Source organism: Pseudophryne corroboree, chromosome 3, assembly GCF_028390025.1.
Source record: "Pseudophryne corroboree isolate aPseCor3 chromosome 3, aPseCor3.hap2, whole genome shotgun sequence".
NCBI classification, from domain to species: domain Eukaryota; kingdom Metazoa; phylum Chordata; class Amphibia; order Anura; family Myobatrachidae; genus Pseudophryne; species Pseudophryne corroboree.
Window position 1 is genome coordinate 27,441,723 of NC_086446.1, and position 17,652 is coordinate 27,459,374.

The 17,652-nt window shown below is 45.2% G+C and overlaps 1 protein-coding gene across 1 annotated transcript in view; it reads right to left on the reverse strand.

The window, feature by feature from the left end:
• The window catches only part of LOC135057098 (uncharacterized), a 122,173-nt gene that overhangs the window by 64,009 nt on the left and 40,512 nt on the right, over positions 1-17,652 (reverse strand). Inside the window, exons 5-7 of the mRNA XM_063962999.1 lie at positions 13,983-15,308; positions 3,380-3,801; positions 1,871-2,156 (exon numbers count right to left, since the gene is read on the reverse strand). Coding sequence (XP_063819069.1) covers positions 1,871-2,156; positions 3,380-3,801; positions 13,983-15,308 — 2,034 coding nt within the window. The remainder of the gene's footprint in view (positions 1-1,870; positions 2,157-3,379; positions 3,802-13,982; positions 15,309-17,652) is intronic.

Consider the following 17,652-nt stretch of genomic DNA (forward strand, 5'->3'; position numbering starts at 1 on the left):
ATTTCCAAATTCGTAGCTCTATTACCAAACTATTATCCCACTTGGCGGTCACCGATAAGTCCAGTGTGTTAGATGTTATAACACGGACCAATCAGGGTTTCCCGACTCTAAATATCTCCACCATCACTACTGGCATGGCCAAATGGTCAATCACGTTTCCAGATATTCCCTTATCCCTATTATATCATCCTGCATAGCACTGAGCAAACAGCTGACCTCTGCATCAGGGGCCTAATTCTGAGTTGATCGCAGCAGCAATTTTGTTAGCAGTTGGGCAAAACCATGTGCACTGCAGGGGGGGTAGATGCAACATGTGCAGAGAGAGTTAGATTTGGGTGGGGTGTGTTCAAACTGAAATCTAAACTGCAGTGTAAAAATAAAGCAGCCAGTATTTACCCTGCACAGAAACAAAATAACCCACCCAAATCTAACTCTTTCTGCACATGTTACATCTGCCCCCCCCTGCAGTGCACATGGTTTTGCCCAATTGCTAACAAACTTGCTGCTGTGATCAACTCAGAATTACCCCCCATATGCAGAGATTAACTTTAAATTGCTTCACAGGGCATATTACACTCCAAGACTTCGCTTTTTGACTGGTGCCTCGGACACTTCCAATTGCTTCAAGTGCTGTATGCCTGAGGCAGACTTGGTACACTGTATGTGGTCATGTACCTTCATACAATCCTTATGGAACGATGTGGGATCCTATATTAATAATGTATTATATTTTCCCTTTACGATTCAGATGGCCTGGGCCCGATGTAACCATTTTCCATCTTCTATTCCCTTTTCTATTTCTAAAGGTAATCGCCTCCTTTTAGCCAAAGTTGCTGCCGCATAAAAAAAAAAAAAGGATTTTAATATACCTACCGGTAAATCATTTTCTTGTAGTCCGTAGAGGATGCTGGGGTCCACTTTAGTACCATGGGGTATAGACGGTTCCGCAGTAGCCCTGGGCACTTTAAGACTTTTTAGCTGTGTGAACTGGCTCCTCCCTCTATGCCCCTCCTCCAGACCTCAGTATAGGAACTGTGCCCAAGGAGACGGACAACTTCGAGAGAAGGATTTAACATTAAACTAGTGGCGAGATTCATACCAGCTCACACCACTACACATGCCTCACAACATGGCATACATCTGACAACATGTCATGAAACATTAAATAACAGAACAGTAACTACTGTAAAATAACTTAACACATGAGAACCTGTGTAAGAAAACAAACCAAACAATGCAGGAAAAATTGAGCACTGGGCGGGTGCCCAGCATCCTCTACGGACTATGAGAAAAAGATTTACCAGTAGGTATATTAAAATCCTATTTTCTGTTACGCCCTAAAGGATGCCGGGGTCCACTTTAGTACCATGGGGATGCACCAAAGCTCCCAGTACGGGCGGGAAAGTGCTAATGTTCCTGCAGAACTGACTGACCAAATAAAAGGTCGTCGGCAGCCAAGGTGACAAACCTGTAAAATTTAGCAAACGTGTTTGCACCTGACCAAGTAGCCGCTCGGCAAATTTGCAAAGCTGAGACACCCCGGGCAGCCGCCCAGGAAGAACCCACTTTCCTTGTAGAGTGGGCCTTTACCGAAGTCGGTATCGGCAATCCTGCTGTGGAATGAGCATGCTGAATAGTACCCCTAATCCAGTGCGCAATAGTCTGCTTAGAAGCAGGACCCCCAATCTTGTTGGGGTCATAGAGGACAAACAGCCTGTTTTCCTAATTCAAGCCATTCGTGCAACATAAGTCCTCAAAGCACTGACAACATCTAAGAACTTGGGAACGGCTGAGGTTTCAGAAGCCACTGGCAACACAACAGGTTGATTAATATAGAAAGAAGACACAACCTTCGGAAGAAATTGCTGACGTATTCTTAGTTCAGCCCTATCTTCATGAAAAATCAAGTAAGGGCTCTTGTGAGACAAAGCTCCTAACTCAGACACGCGTCTGCCTAACGCCAAGGCCAGCAGCATGATCACTTTCCAAGTGAGAAACTTCAACTCCACCTCCTGCAGAGGTTCAAACCAGTCCGACTTGAGGAACTGCAACACCACATTAAGGTCCCATGGTGCCGCGGGGGGCACAAATGGTGGTTGGATGCACAGAACTCCCTTAATGAACGTCTGAAACTCAGGAAGGAAAGTCAATCCTTTCTGAAAGAAAAAACGAAATTTGGACCTTGATAGATCCCAATCTTAAGCCCGCATCCACACCAGCCTGTAGAAATAGGAGAAGACGTCTTAATTGAAACTCCGCCGCAGGAGACTTTTTGGATTCACACCAATAAACATATTTTCTCCAAATACGATGGTAATGTCTAGACGTTACCCCTTTTCTGGCTTGAATAAGTGTGGGAATGATTTCATTTGGAATACCTTTACAAATCTAGGATCTGGCATTCAACAGCCATGCCGTCAAACGTAGCTGCGGTAAGTCTGGATAAACCAGCGGCCCTTGCTGAAGGAGGTCCTCTCGAAGAGGAAGAACCTGAGGATCTTCCAACAGTAACTCCTGAGGATCTGGATACCAAGCCCTCCTTGGCCAATCTGGGGCGATGAGTATCGCCCGTACCCTTGTTCTTCTTATAATCTTGAGAGTTTTGGGTATTAGTGGAAGTGGAGGGAAGACGTACAGTGACTGGAACACCCGCTGGGTCACCAGTGCATCCACTGCTATTGCTGTGGGTCTCTCAACCTGGAACAATATTTCTGAAGTTTTTTGTTTAGACGAGATGCCATCATGTCTACCTGAGGAACGCCCCAATAACTTGTTATTTCTGCAAACACTTTGGGGTGGAGGCCCCATTCTCCTGGATGGAGATCGTGTCTGCTGAGGAAGTCTGCTTCCCAGTTGTCCACTCCCGGAATGAAGAGCGCCGACAGAACTGTCGCATGTTTTTCTGCCCAGAGGAGAATTTTTTCACCTCTGATATGGCCGCCCTGCTTTTTGTTCCTCCTTGATGATTTATGTAAGCCACCGCTGTTACATTGTCTGACTGGATCTGGATGGGACGCTCTCGAAGAAGATGCGCCGCTTGTTGAAGGCCGTAGTAAACCGCTCTCAACTCCAGAACATTTATGTGAAGCAGAGCTTCTTGACTGGACCACCTTCCTTGGAAAGATTTCCCTTGCATGACTGCTCCCCAACCTCGGAGACTTGCATCCGTGGTCACCAGGATCCAGGCATGAATCCCAAACCTGCGTCCCTTCAGGAGGTGAGAAGTTTGTAGCCACCACAGGAGAGAAATCCTTGTTTTTGCTGACAGGATTATCATTCGATGCATGTGAAGATGCGATCCGGACCACTTGTCCAGCAGGTCCCACTGGAAAACTCTGGCATGGAATTGGCCGTATTGTAGTGCCTCGCAAGCTGCTACCATTTTTCCCATCAGGCGGATGCACTGATGGATCGACACGCGTGTCGGTTTCAAAAGTAGTTTGACCAGCCTCTGATTTTCCAGAGCCTTCTCCATAGGTAGGAATACTTTCTGTACTTCGCTGTCCAGAATCATTCCCAGGAATAACCTCATTGTTGGTTCCAATTGGGATTTCGGAAGGTTGATAATCCAACCGTGATGCTGTAGCACCGTCATGGACAGTGCGATGTTCTGCAACAAAGTTTCCCTGGATCTCGCTTTTATGAGATCGTCCAGGTAAGGGATGATGTTGACTCCCTTCTTGCGAAGGAGAACCATCATCTCTGCCATCACTTTGGTGAATATTCTCGGAGCCGTGGAGAGGTCGAACGGCGACATTTGAAACTGATAGTGGCATTCCTGAATGGCAAATATCAGGTATGCTTGATGTGGAGGGTATATGGGAACATGCAAATAAGCATCTTTGATGTCCACCGACACCATAAATTCCTCCTCCTCCAGATTGGAAATCACCGTCCTCAGTGATTCCATCTTGAATTTGAACCGTTTCAAGTGAAGATTCAACGATTTTAGGTTTAAAATCGGTCTTACCGAGCCGTCCGGCTTCGGCACTACAAACAGACTTGAATAAAATCCTGTTTCTCCTTGAAGTACAGGAACCAAGGAAATTACCCTGTCTTGACATAATTTTTGGATTGCGTCCAGCTATTTTTTTTCTGTCCTGAACAGAAACTGGCAAGGCTGATTTGAAAAATCTGCATGGGGTAGATCTTGAAATTCCAGTTTGTACCCTTGAGATACTATCTGTAGTACCCACGGATCCAGATCTGAGTGAACCCAGATCTGACTGAAAGAAAGTAGATGGGCCCCCACCCAATTGGACTCCTGTAGGGGAGCCCCAGCATCATGCTGTGGTTTTAGCAGAAGCAGCGGTTGACTTCTGCTCTTGGGAACCTGCTGGGGTTGCAGGCTTCTGACCTCTTCCTTGCCCCGTGAAGAAGGGGGTACCTTTTGCCTTTTTGTACTTGTTGGTCCGAAAGGACTGCATCGTATGTGTATGAAAATCTTTTTTAGCTGGAGGTGGTGCAGAAGGCAGAAAAGCTGACTTGCCTGATGTCATCGTCGAAATCATGGCGTCTAATTTGTCACCAAATAGTGCCTCGCCATTTTAAGGGAGTGCCTCAATATTTCTCTTGATTCTGCATCAGCGTTCCATTGACGAATCCATAGAGCCTTGCGGGCTGAAATCGCCATAGCGGAGGATCTTGAATTTAATAAACTAATATCCTTCATTGCTTCTACCAAATAACCTGCAGCATCCTTGATATGACTGAGAGTGAGGATCAGGTCATCCTTATCAACTGTGTCTATATTAAGCAGTAAGTTGTCTGACCATTTTTCTACAGCATTACCCACCCACACACACGCAATGGTGGGCCTGAGAGCCGTTCCATTAGCAATATACATGGATTTTAATGTAGATTCTAATGTACGGTCAGCAGGATCTTTCAATGAAGCTGACCCAGGAATAGGCAAAATGATTTTCTTAGACAACCTAGAAACTGAGGTGTCTACCATAGGGGGAGATTTCCATTTGCGTCTGTCGTCCTCAGGCAACTCATAATCTTTTGGGAGCTGAAAATGTATTTTCTGGGTTAGACCAAGAATCCTCAAAAAAACGCATTCAAGTCCTTAGAAGGAGGAAAAGTCACCACCTGTTTCTTTTTTAATTTAAAATAATCTTTTTCCTCAGGTAGTGGTGTTGCATCAGGAAATTCCAACACCTCTTTTATAGCGACTATCATACATCGTGTCACAACTGAGGGCTGGTGAGGGTAGCTGGGAGCCTCAGTTGTAGGGGCTGATGGGTACCGGAATGTAAAAGGAGCGATGGGATTCCTGGACATGCGTAATGACAGTAGCAATGAACGCCCAAGGGCGTGACCACGACAACTGAAGATGCCTTAAGTGCTTTTATTAAATAAAAAGTCAGATAATGTGCAACCAAACAAAAACAGTCATAAGTGAGTCTCTGAAATATCACTGGTAATGCACTACTATACTTAGAAGCATAGGTGAATTGGAAATGAAGCTTGGGTTCGCAGGTAAATGAGAAATGAAGCTGGGGTTCGTAGGTAAATGAGAAATGAAGCTGGGGTTCACAGGAATACAGAGAATGTAAATGGGGGATGGCTGCTGGAAAGCCAAAGTTCAGACACAGGTGAATCAGGGTAGACTGTAGATGGTTAATCACTGGAGAGTCGGGTTACACTGCAGAGTGTAATCACCAGGGAGTCAGGCTGTACTGCAGAGAAAGTCCACAGGAGAACTGCACACTGGAATCACTGAAGACAATTGAAGCACTGACAACCTTCTGGGTGTGGAGACAGCTTATTTATACAGGGTGGCCAGCAGGGATTGGCTGACCATAGCACCTGGGCTCCAGCAGCACTGAGGATTGATGGAATAGTGACATGTGATAGAGTCCATCATGGCTGCACCCACAGACAGGAACAGAAGGGGAATTAACTACTATAGGAATGTGTAACAATGGCGGTGAAGGCCGCAGTAGCAGAATCACAGTAAAGAGACTTCAGACAATGAGATGCAGCGTGCTGCACGCAGACAACACAGATGGAATCCAGGCTTGGAAGGTAAATACGGATAAGGAATTACCTGGATCGTGACACATTGAATGCTTTTTGCTAATTTAGGATCAACCCCTCTCAACTCCCCAGTGTTGACATCCGTGTCGGAATCTGTGTCTGTGTCCCCATGCATAAGTTGGGCCAGAGACCTTTTTTGTGAGCTGTTGTGAGTGGAGGAAAGTGAGGGAATCGCAGACAACACGTCTTCCACAGACTGTCTCCAATACTTGGTCTGTTGTTCAGACTCTGACATCTTTTTTAGCAAGGTGTGACATATTACTTTGCAATTGTCTTACCCATCCTTTGAGAGCGAAGGGCCACCATACTACCCTCTTGTGCTTCAAAAATGGGTTCCTCCGGGTAAGAATCCTCCCCATGTTCAGACATGTTACACACGTGTACCAAACACACACACACACAGACCCACAGGCACGTGGGCTTAATCGGGACAGACCTTCCTAAAGTCTGTAAGAGAAACACACAGAGGGATTTGCCAGTACACACAATGCGCCCCGTACGTAATTTATATATATATATCACAAATTACTGTAACAGCGCTGATTAAATATTAATATAAGGTATATAATAACAATATCCCCCCCGTTCACCTTAAAACCCCCTGGTACTTGTGACAGTGGTTTGAGGAGACAGCGTTGAGGAGCAGCACACCGCGCTTCTGTGGAGAGAAAATGGCGCCGGTGAATGTACTGGCAATGCTGAGGAAAAGTCCCGCCCTTCTAATGGCGTGCTTCTCCCTCAGAAAAACAAACATATTTTATACTGGCCGGGGCTGGCATCTCCTCAGCTTTCAGGGAGATGCCTTTTATCAGTGAGAGTAAGGATTTTCTATGTCCTCAGAGCGCACCCCCCACCCCGTGCCCTGCACTTGAGAACATGGCGCTCAGCCGCCGCTCCGCCTGTTCGCCACTTGGATGACCCCTCTCTGTAGGACTCCGGTAACTACTCACCAGCCTTCTGGCTCTGTTAGGGGGTGGCGGCAGTGCTGTGGGAGTGAATGCAGGCTAGGCTGGAGCTGTGTTCAGTACCCTTCAGGAGCTAATGGTCTCCTGTCTGCAGAAGCAGAACCATTGAACTAACTGAGAAGTTGGTTCCTACTTCCCCCCCCTAAGTCCCACGAAGCAGGGAAACAGTTGCCAGCAGCTTCCCTGTAAAAGAAAAAACCTAAGAGTCTATTTTTTCATCAGAACTCAGTAGAGCTCCACCCAGTCTCGTCGGGCACATTTTCTAAACTGAGGTCTGGAGGAGGGGCATAGAGGGAGAAGCCAGTTCACACAGCTAAAAAGTCTTAAAGTGCTCAGGGCTCCTGCAGAACCGTCTATACCCCATGGTACTAAAGTGGACCCCAGCATCCTCTAGGACGTAAGAGAAAAAACTATTCTTTCACAGTGGATTATGTCTGAACCTGTATCTTTCTCTCTTGTGACTCCTCGTCTTCTTTACTTGTACCAGGTGGATTGCTCGGAGTGTTTTTTGACATACAGTATGGTTACCTTACATGCGCACTTTACCAGACTCGACTAAAGAGTCGCTACAGAGTGCTGTTAGACTATCCACTAGGTACAAATTAGAACTGGGTAGAGGAATGCCCCCGCTTTTAATCATATTGATATCCTACTACATTTATGTTGTTAATACTGTGGTTTAGAGATGCCCGCCTCCATTTGCTGTTATCTTCTTGTTTTGTACCTTGATACGTCTATCTTACCACTAAATGCCATACCATGTCTGTACTAAATATATTGCCTGTAATATTGAATGCCTATTTGCTCTTCTTGAATAAACATATATATATATTTTTTTAAAGTTGTATTTTAACCTATGACCATACATTGGTGGTCATTCCGAGTTGTTCGCTCGTTATTTTTTTTCTCTCAACGGAGCGATTAGTCGCTAATGCGCATGCGCAATGTCCGCAGTGCGACTGCGCCAAGTAAATTTGCTATACAGTTAGGTATTTTACTCACGGCATTACAAGGTTTTTTCTTCGTTCTGGTGATCGTAATGTGATTGACAGGAAGTGGGTGTTTCTGGGCGGAAACAGGCCGTTTAATGGGTGTGTGCGAAAAAACGCTACAGTTTCTGGGAAAAACGCGGGAGTGGCTGAAGAAACGGAGGAGTGTCTGGGTGAACGCTGGGTGTGTTTGTGACGTCAAACCAGGAACGACAAGCACTGAACTGATCGCAGATGCCGACTAAGTGTGGAGCTACTCAGAAACTGCTAAGAAGTGTCTATTCGCAATTTTGAGAATCTTTCGTTCGCAATTTTACTATGCTAAGATTCACTCCCAGTAGGCGGCGGCTTAGTGTGTGCAAAGCTGCTAAACAACTCGGAATGAGGGCCATTATTTCAAAAGACACCGTTCTTCAGTCTGATGTCCTCAGCTCCTCTCATCAGGGAATAGTCTCTAACAATAGCTGGTGAGTTGTTACATGGTGGAGGTAGGCCCAAGGGATGTTTCTTCAGGCCCCCTAGCAATAGATTGATGGCTATTGATTATTCAAAATCATCGATGGTCTATGGCCAATGTAGTATTCATATCAATGGGAAAGAACCAGATGATACACAGCCAACAAATATTTTTTTTCAAGTTGTCAGGACATTGGGCTTGGCTCCGCCCCCTGACACTCCCACGAAGCTCTGCCTATGGGCTCTAATTGGCCCGGGGCATAATGAATAGTAAAGCAGGGGTGACCATCAGTAGGTGAAACCATCAATGGTTCCTTGCAGATGGTTTCACACCATCAATGATACCCATCAGTGGTACAATAGATGGTGACCATCGCTGACCATCCCTAGCAACAGCACCTCCAGCACACGTGTTATTTATGTCCATGCTTCTTGATCTATTACAAGAAGATGGTTCGGTTTGATAACGGTAATTCTGATTGGAGAAGGTAGTTTGGTAAAAGTTAGATAATGTTGTGGGGTAAAGGAGAACCTATAAATGTCTATGGTAAAGAGTGGTCTACGGTTATTAGCTGTAACTATCATCGTGAATGTAACATATGGCTCCATTTATCAACATTTTCTGATATGTTAATTAATGTTAGCACTTGCCGTAGGTTTTTTTAGAACTGGCCTTAATTAAAATAAAACAGCTACAGGGAACAAAGCATGTAGGGGTCCCCATATTTTATAAACCAGCACCGAGCTCTTAGTGGCGTTGGTTCTAAAAATCTGGGGAACAAAATGATTTTTAGAGCCAGCACTGGGCTCCACTAGCAGGGGGAGTAATGCCACAGCCAAGGGACACACTTGACAGGGTCCTATGGACATAGCATTCAGCCCCTCTAACTAGTCAGCCCAGGCTGGGGATTCCAGGGGAAATGGGGACCCTCCAATAAAGTGGTCCCTGCTCTCTAGGGCACCCAAGGCCAGGGCTGAAGCCCAGGGCTATCCCCGGCATAGGGTGCCAACTTAATAGTCCATTAGTAAAATAACACTGTCTTTTACAGGAGGACAACAGGTCCAAGCAAGTCTCCCCTGCATGCTGGTACTTGGAGAACCACTAATACCAGCATGTGGGGCATTATTGGTACCTATAGGCCCACTGCAGAAGAAATATTAAAATAGAGACAACACATTGAATGATTTCATGTTTTATTAGCCAGCGCCTTGCTCTCCACTGCCATACCTTATACTGCTCTCCACCGCCATACCCTATACTGCGCTCCACCGACATACCCTATACTGCGCTCCACCGCCATAACCTATACTGGTCTCCACCGCCATAACCTATACTGGTCTCCACCGCCATACCCTATACTGCTCTCCACCGCCATACCCTATACTGCTCTCCACCGCCATACCCTATACTGCTCTCCACCGCCATACCCTATACTGCTCTCCACCGCCATACCCTATACTGCTCTCCACCACCATTCCCTATACTGCTCTCCACTGCCATACCCTCTGCTGGAGTAGCGCATGGTGCCAGGATCCCTCTAGATCTTGCACCACTGCCACACTGATAGTGTGCTGGGCTTCCAGGACCAGAGATTGGTCACCTGCTCCGGTCTCAGCAGCTTACACACTGCAGTGTCAGTCGGCGGTCAGATTTCCTAGTTTTTAGGCATGTTTAAAAACCAGAAGACCCGACAGGCAACTAGGACCGGGTGTGCGGGTTGGTCAGTGGAGGATGGACACTTATCCAGTGTCTGGCAAACCGTTCGGTCGGGAGTCGGATCTGCCAAGGATTGCACAAATGTTTACCCAGATTTAATTACAGATGCCAAATCACAGCCTGCCATGTCACTGCCCCGCCCCCTAGTGCCAGCTTATATTAGCCAGCATGAGGCAATGGGTGTCACTCTGATGGCAGAGGAGGAGCACTGAAGAGCTCCTGAAGGTTGGAGATGCTGGGGAAGTCCTGGAAGGGTGGTGGCCACATAAGAGTTTAAAGGCCGCTGCCCTCCAGGTGAAGACGCCAGGGGGAAGTCCTGGATGGGTGGCGGCCATGTAAGAGAGCTATAAGGCCGTTGCCCTCCAGGTGAAGACGCCAGGGGGAAGTCCTGGATGGGTGGCGGCCATGTAAGAGAGCTATAAGGCTGTTGCCCTCCAGGTGAAGGTGCTGGCTAATAAGATAATAAAATATTCGGTGTACTGTTTTTATATTAATAGGATTTCTTTTACAGGGGCATATAGGTACCAGTTGGCCCTTAATGCCCTGCATGCTGGTACTTGTGGTTCTCCAATACTCACAACCTGACTCTCTCTGTGTGTGTGTTGGTTGTCAGGTCCAGTGCAGTGTGATGAGATGCCAAACCAAGCAACCAGCCCACCTGTGTGCTGGAATAAAGCATTGCTGAAAACAGAGCACAGAGCTCCTGACGCCGGACAAGCTGCCCAGGCGATTGGCGAGGCGATCAGCCGGGGTGGGGGTTAGCATTAGGGTGCTAGGGCGGCCGCATACCTTAACTTTTTTTTTTAAAGAAAAATATAATTGGCTTGCTGTTGGACAATATAATTATTTTTCATTAAATTGCAAGAAAGTGAAAAGAAAGCAATTACTTGTAATATTTTTCTAACCTCCAGGAAATACTTTGTGGTTCGTGCTTCACCATTACTCTACCATTCCAGAACAGCAATTACTGGATTCTACACATTAGTTTCCATAATAAAAATGTTTCCAAAAATGAGAATGCATTTTATCTTTTATGTGTTTGACTGAAATCCATAAAATGTAACCCATATATAATAGCTATGTGGCCTGGTATTACTGTGGTGAGTGCTGGTAACATCTAGCCCATACATAACAGCTATGTGGTCTGGTATTACTGTGGAGAGTGCTGGTAACATCTAGCCCATACATAACAGCTATGTGGCCTGGTATTACTGTGGAGAGTGCTGGTAACATCTAACCCGTACATAACAGCTATGTGGCCTGGTATTACTGTGGTGAGTGCTGGTAACATCTAGCCCATACATAACAGCTATGTGGCCTGGTATTACTGTGGAGAGTGCTGGTAACATCTAGCCCGTACATAACAGCTATGTAGTCTGGTATTACTGTGGTGAGCGCTGGTAACATCTAGCCCGTACATAACAGCTATGTGGCCTGGTATTACTGTGGAGAGTGCTGGTAACATCTAGCACGTACATAACAGCTATGTGGCCTGGTATTACTGTGGAGAGCGCTGGTAACATCTAGCCCATACATAACAGCTATGTGGCCTGGTATTACTGTGGTGAGCGCTGGTAACATCTAGCCCATACATAACAGCTATGTGGCCTGGTATTACTGTGGTGAGCGCTGGTAACATCTAGCCCATACATAACAGCTATGTGGCCTGGTATTACTGTGGAGAGTGCTGGTAACATCTAGCCCATACATAACAGCTATGTGGTCTGGTATTACTGTGGTGAGTGCTGGTAACATCTAGCCCATACATAACAGCTATGTGGCCTGGTATTACTGTGGTGAGTGCTGGTAACATCTAGCCCGTACATAACAGCTATGTGGCCTGGTATTACTGTGGTGAGCGCTGGTAACATCTAGCCCGTACATAACAGCTATGTGGCCTGGTATTACTGTGGTGAGTGCTGGTAACATCTAGCCCGTACATAACAGCTATGTGGCCTGGTATTACTGTGGTGAGTGCTGGTAACATCTAGCCCATACATAACAGCTATGTGGTCTGGTATTACTGTGGTGAGCGCTGGTAACATCTAGCCCATACATAACAGCTATGTGGCCTGGTATTACTGTGGTGAGCGCTGGTAACATCTAGCCCATACATAACAGCTATGTGGCCTGGTATTACTGTGGTGAGTGCTGGTAACATCTAACCCGTACATAACAGCTATGTGGTCTGGTATTACTGTGGAGAGTGCTGGTAACATCTAGCCCATACATAACAGCTATGTGGCCTGGTATTACTGTGGTCAGCGCTGGTAACATCTAGCCCATACATAACAGCTATGTGGCCTGGTATTACTGTGGAGAGTGCTGGTACCATCTAGCCCATACATAACAGCTATGTGGCCTGGTATTACTGTTGTGAGTGCTGGTAACATCTAGCCCGTACATAACAGCTATGTGGCCTGGTATTACTGTGGAGAGCGCTGGTAACATCTAGCCCATACATAACAGCTATGTGGCCTGGTATTACTGTGGTGAGTGCTGGTAACATCTAGCCCGTACATAACAGCTATGTGGCCTGGTATTACTGTGGAGAGCGCTGGTAACATCTAGCCCATACATAACAGCTATGTGGCCTGGTATTACTGTGGAGAGTGCTGGTAACATCTAGCCCATACATAACAGCTATGTGGTCTGGTATTACTGTGGTGAGCGCTGGTAACATCTAGTACATACATAACAGCTATGTGGTCTGGTATTACTGTGGTGAGCGCTGGTAACATCTAGCCCGTACATAACAGCTATGTGGTCTGGTATTACTGTGGAGTGCTGGTAACATCTAGCCCATACACTATGTGGCCTGGTATTACTGTGGAGAGTGCTGGTAACATCTAGCCCGTACATAACAGCTATGTGGCCTGGTATTACTGTGGTGAGTGCTGGTAACATCTAGCCCATACATAACAGCTATGTGGCCTGGTATTACTGTGGAGAGTGCAGGCAACATCTATCCCCTACATAACAGCTATGTGGTCTGGTATTACTGTGGTGAGTGCTGGTAACATGTAGCCCGTACATAACAGCTATGTGGTCTGGTATTACTGTGGAGTGCTGGTAACATCTAGCCCATACATAACAGCTATGTGGTCTGGTATTACTGTGGAGAGTGCTGGTAACATGTAGCCCATACATAACAGCTATGTGGTCTGGTATTACTGTGGAGAGTGCTGGTAACATGTAGCCCATACATAACAGCTATGTGGTCTGGTATTACTGTGGAGAGTGCTGGTAACATCTACCCCATACATAACAGCTATGTGGTCTGATATTACTGTGGAGTGCTGGTAACATCTAGCCCATACATAACAGCTATGTGGCCTGGTATTACTGTGGAGAGTGCTGGTAACATCTAGCCCGTACATAACAGCTATGTGGCCTGGTATTACTGTGGTGAGTGCTGGTAACATCTAGCCCATACATAAAAGCTATGTGGCCTGGTATTACTGTGGAGAGTGCAGGCAACATCTATCCCCTACATAACAGCTATGTGGTCTGGTATTACTGTGGTGAGTGCTGGTAACATCTAGCCCATACATAACAGCTATGTGGTCTGGTATTACTGTGGAGAGTGCTGGTAACATCTAGCCCATACATAACAGCTATGTGGCCTGGTATTACTGTGGAGAGTGCAGGCAACATCTAGACTAAATAGAATATATAGGAAATAATACATTGAAGAATATACACAATAAAGAAATGAGTAACAGTTTCACTTGAGTGATTTATTCTAGTCTTATATTAATTAATCACATTCCAATTATCTGCAGAAGGATAACAAACTTTTGTATCAGCTCATAGCAATGCTTTTCCTGTGTGAAATATGTGTAACAAAATTTGATTTATATGTAAAACATTTCCCACACTCAGAACATGTAAATAGTTTCTCTCCTGTGTGACTTCTCTGATGTTTAACAAGATTTGATTTATTTGTAAAACATTTCCCACACTCAGAGCATGGAAATGGCTTCTCACCTGTGTGAATTCTCTGATGTGCAACATGACTTGATTTATCTGTAAAACATTTCCCACACTCAGAGCACAGAAATGGCTTCTCACCTGTGTGAATTCTCTGATGTTTAACAAGATTTGATTTATGTGTAAAACATTTCCCACACTCAGAGCATGGAAACGGCTTTGCACCTGTGTGACTTCTCTGATGTGTAACAAGGTTTGATTTCTCTGTAAAACACTTCCCACACTCAGAACATGGAAATGGTTTCTCATCTGTGTGACTTCTCTGATGTGCAACTAGATGTGATTTCCGTGTAAAACATTTCCCACACTCAGAGCATGGAAACGGCTTCTCACCTGTGTGACTTCTCTGATGTGTAACAAGGTGTAATTTCTCTGTAAAACATTTTCCACACTCAGAGCATGTAAACAGATTCTCACCTGTGTGACTTCTCTGATGTGTAACAAGATTTGATTTCCGTGTAAAACATTTCCCACACTCAGAACATGGAAATGGGTTCTCATTCATGTGACTTCTCTGATGTCTAACAAGATATGATTTCAGTGTAAAACATTTCCCGCACTCAGAACATGGAAATGGTTTCTCACCTGTGTGAATTCTCTGATGTGTAACAAGATGTGATTTAAATGTAAAACATTTCCCACACTCAGAACAGGGAAATGGTTTCTCACCTGTGTGACTTCCATGATGTGTAACAAGATATGATTTCCGTGTAAAACATTTCCCACACTCAGAACATGGAAATGGTTTCTCACCTGTGTGAATTCTCTGATGTCTAACAAGATGTAATTTATCTGTAAAACATTTCCCACACTCAGAACATGGAAATGGCTTCTCACCTGTGTGAATTCTTTTATGTGTAACAAGATATGATTTCCGTGCAAAACATTTCCCACACTCAGAACAGGGAAATATTTTATCAGGTATATGAGCTGCACTATGTGTAACAAAAGCTGAGGTATCAGAAGAACAGTCCTCACGATTAGGGGGATCACTTGTTATATCTACTCTGTGAGGAATCGGATGTATATGTAACAGAACAGCGCTGTCTCCTGGAGAATCCTGTGTGATGTTATCTTCTATGTCAGTATCTGCAGACAAGATGAGATCTCCCTCCAAGGCATTGCTGCTTGTGCCTCCATCTGCTGGAAATAAAATATTATTATAGCTCTCTATTTAGTGCACTCGTATTACTCTGTGCTTTACAGAGAATAGTCATTCACGTCCGTCACTGGCCCAGTGGAGCTTACAATTTATATTCCCTACCACATGGAGATAAATACACACTATGGTTATTTCTGTCAGAAGCCAAATAACCTATAAGTATGATTTTTGGAGTGTTGGTGGAAACACATACAAACTCCACACATAGTTCCTTGGTTGGAAATGTAATTCATGACTTCAGTGCTGTCAGACAGCAATGCTAACCACTACACCACCATCTCAATATTATGAATGATGTTCAGTTATGAGTGTAGGGAGGAGACTGGTAAGATCTCTGGGCTGGTAACACACAGTGACATGATGTGAGGGGAGAGAAGGAGTATAATAGGGGCTGATGTATCCTGATGTATGAGATACACCAGAGAGTGTGGGGAGGAGACTGGTCAGATCTCTGTACTAGTAACACAGTGACATGATGCGAGGGGGGAGAGGAGGAGCATAATAGGGGCTGATGGCTCCTCATGTATGAGATACACCAGAGAGTGGGGGAGGAGACTGGTAAGATCTCTGGGCTGGTAACACACAGTGACATGATGTGAGGGGAGAGAAGGAGTATAATAGGGGCTGATGTATCCTGATGTATGAGATACACCAGAGAGTGTGGGGAGGAGACTGGTCAGATCTCTGGGCTGGTAACACAGTAACATGATGTGAGGGGGAGAGCAGGAGTATAATAGGGGCTGATGGTTCCTGATGTATGAGATACACCAGACAGTGTGGGGAGGAGACTGGTCAGATCTCTGGGCTGGTAACACACAGTGACATGATGTAAGAGAGAGCAGGAGTATAATAGGGGCTGATGTATCCTGATGTATGAGATACACCAGAGAGTGTGGGGAGGAGACTGGTCAGATCTCTGTACTAGTAACACAGTGACATGATGCGAGGGGGGAGAGGAGGAGCATAATAGGGGCTGATGGTTCCTGATGTATGAGATACACCAGAGAGTGTGGGGAGGAGACTGGTAAGATCTCTGGGCTGGTAACACACAGTGACATGATGTGAGGGGAGAGCAGGAGTATAATAGGGGCTGATGGCTCCTGATGTATGAGATACACCAGAGAGTGTGAGGGGGAGACTGGTCAGATCTCTGGGCTGGTAACACACAGTGACATGATGTGAGGGGGAGAGCAGGAGTATAATAGGGGCTGATGGCTCCTGATGTATGAGATACACCAGAGAGTGGGGGAGGAGACTGATACTACCTTAATACAATGTATTGAAGAAAAAACTGAGGCCCTTTGGGTGACCACAGAAACAGGGCAGAAGTTGATTCTTTGTATTGGCATGATATACAGGCCACCAGATCAGGAAGAGGAACTGGACAAGAACCTATTGCAGGACATAACTAAAATGGCATTAAAAGGAGAGGTAATAATCATGGGAGACTTAAATCTTCCTGATGTAACCTGGGAGGTGTCTGTTGCTAGTTCCAGTGGTAGGACATTTTGAATTCCCTGCTGGGAGCATCACTCCAGCAATTGGTGAGGGAGCACACTCGGAAAGACGCAATATTGGACTTAATACTTACAAATGGAGATAGAATATCGGACGTAAAAGTAGGTGAAAACCTGGGATCCAGTGATCATCAAGCAGTATGGTTCAGCAAAAATACAGAGACTGACTCATCCCATACAAAAATAAAGGTGTTGGATTTTAGGAAGACTGATTTTGTAGGGATGGGAAAATGTGTAAGCAATTTTTTGACAGAGTGGAGGAACTTGGAAGCAGTGCAGGAGAGGTGGGAAACATTAAAAAGTGCAATAGACCTTTGTATCAAAAGTGTTAGGAAAAACACAAGGAAAAGGAAGCCAGTGTGGTTTGCGAAAGAAGTAGCAAGTATTGTTAAAGCAAAAAAGATGGCTTTTAGGAAATATAAGCAGACACACAATAATGAAGATAAAGAGATATATCTTGTTAGACAAAAGGAGACTAAGAAGGTAATGAGATGTGCAAAGGCACGAGCTGAGGAGAAAATGGCCCAGTCAGTGGGTAAAGGAGGCAAAACTTTTTTTGGTATATAAGCGAAAGGAGAAAAACAAAAGGTGGAATAATAAAACTAAAGACAGAGAATGGGAGTCTTGTTGAGGGAGACAAATGTAATAGCAGATCATCTTAATTATTTTTGCTCAGTATTTACTGAAAGAGAGGGGAAGGGGCCAATTTAAATTGCAGGGATATTCAGGAAAATGGTAGCACCACTGACAAAATTATTCAACCAGTCATTAGCTACAGGAGTAATTCCAGAGGACTGGAAAAAAGTGA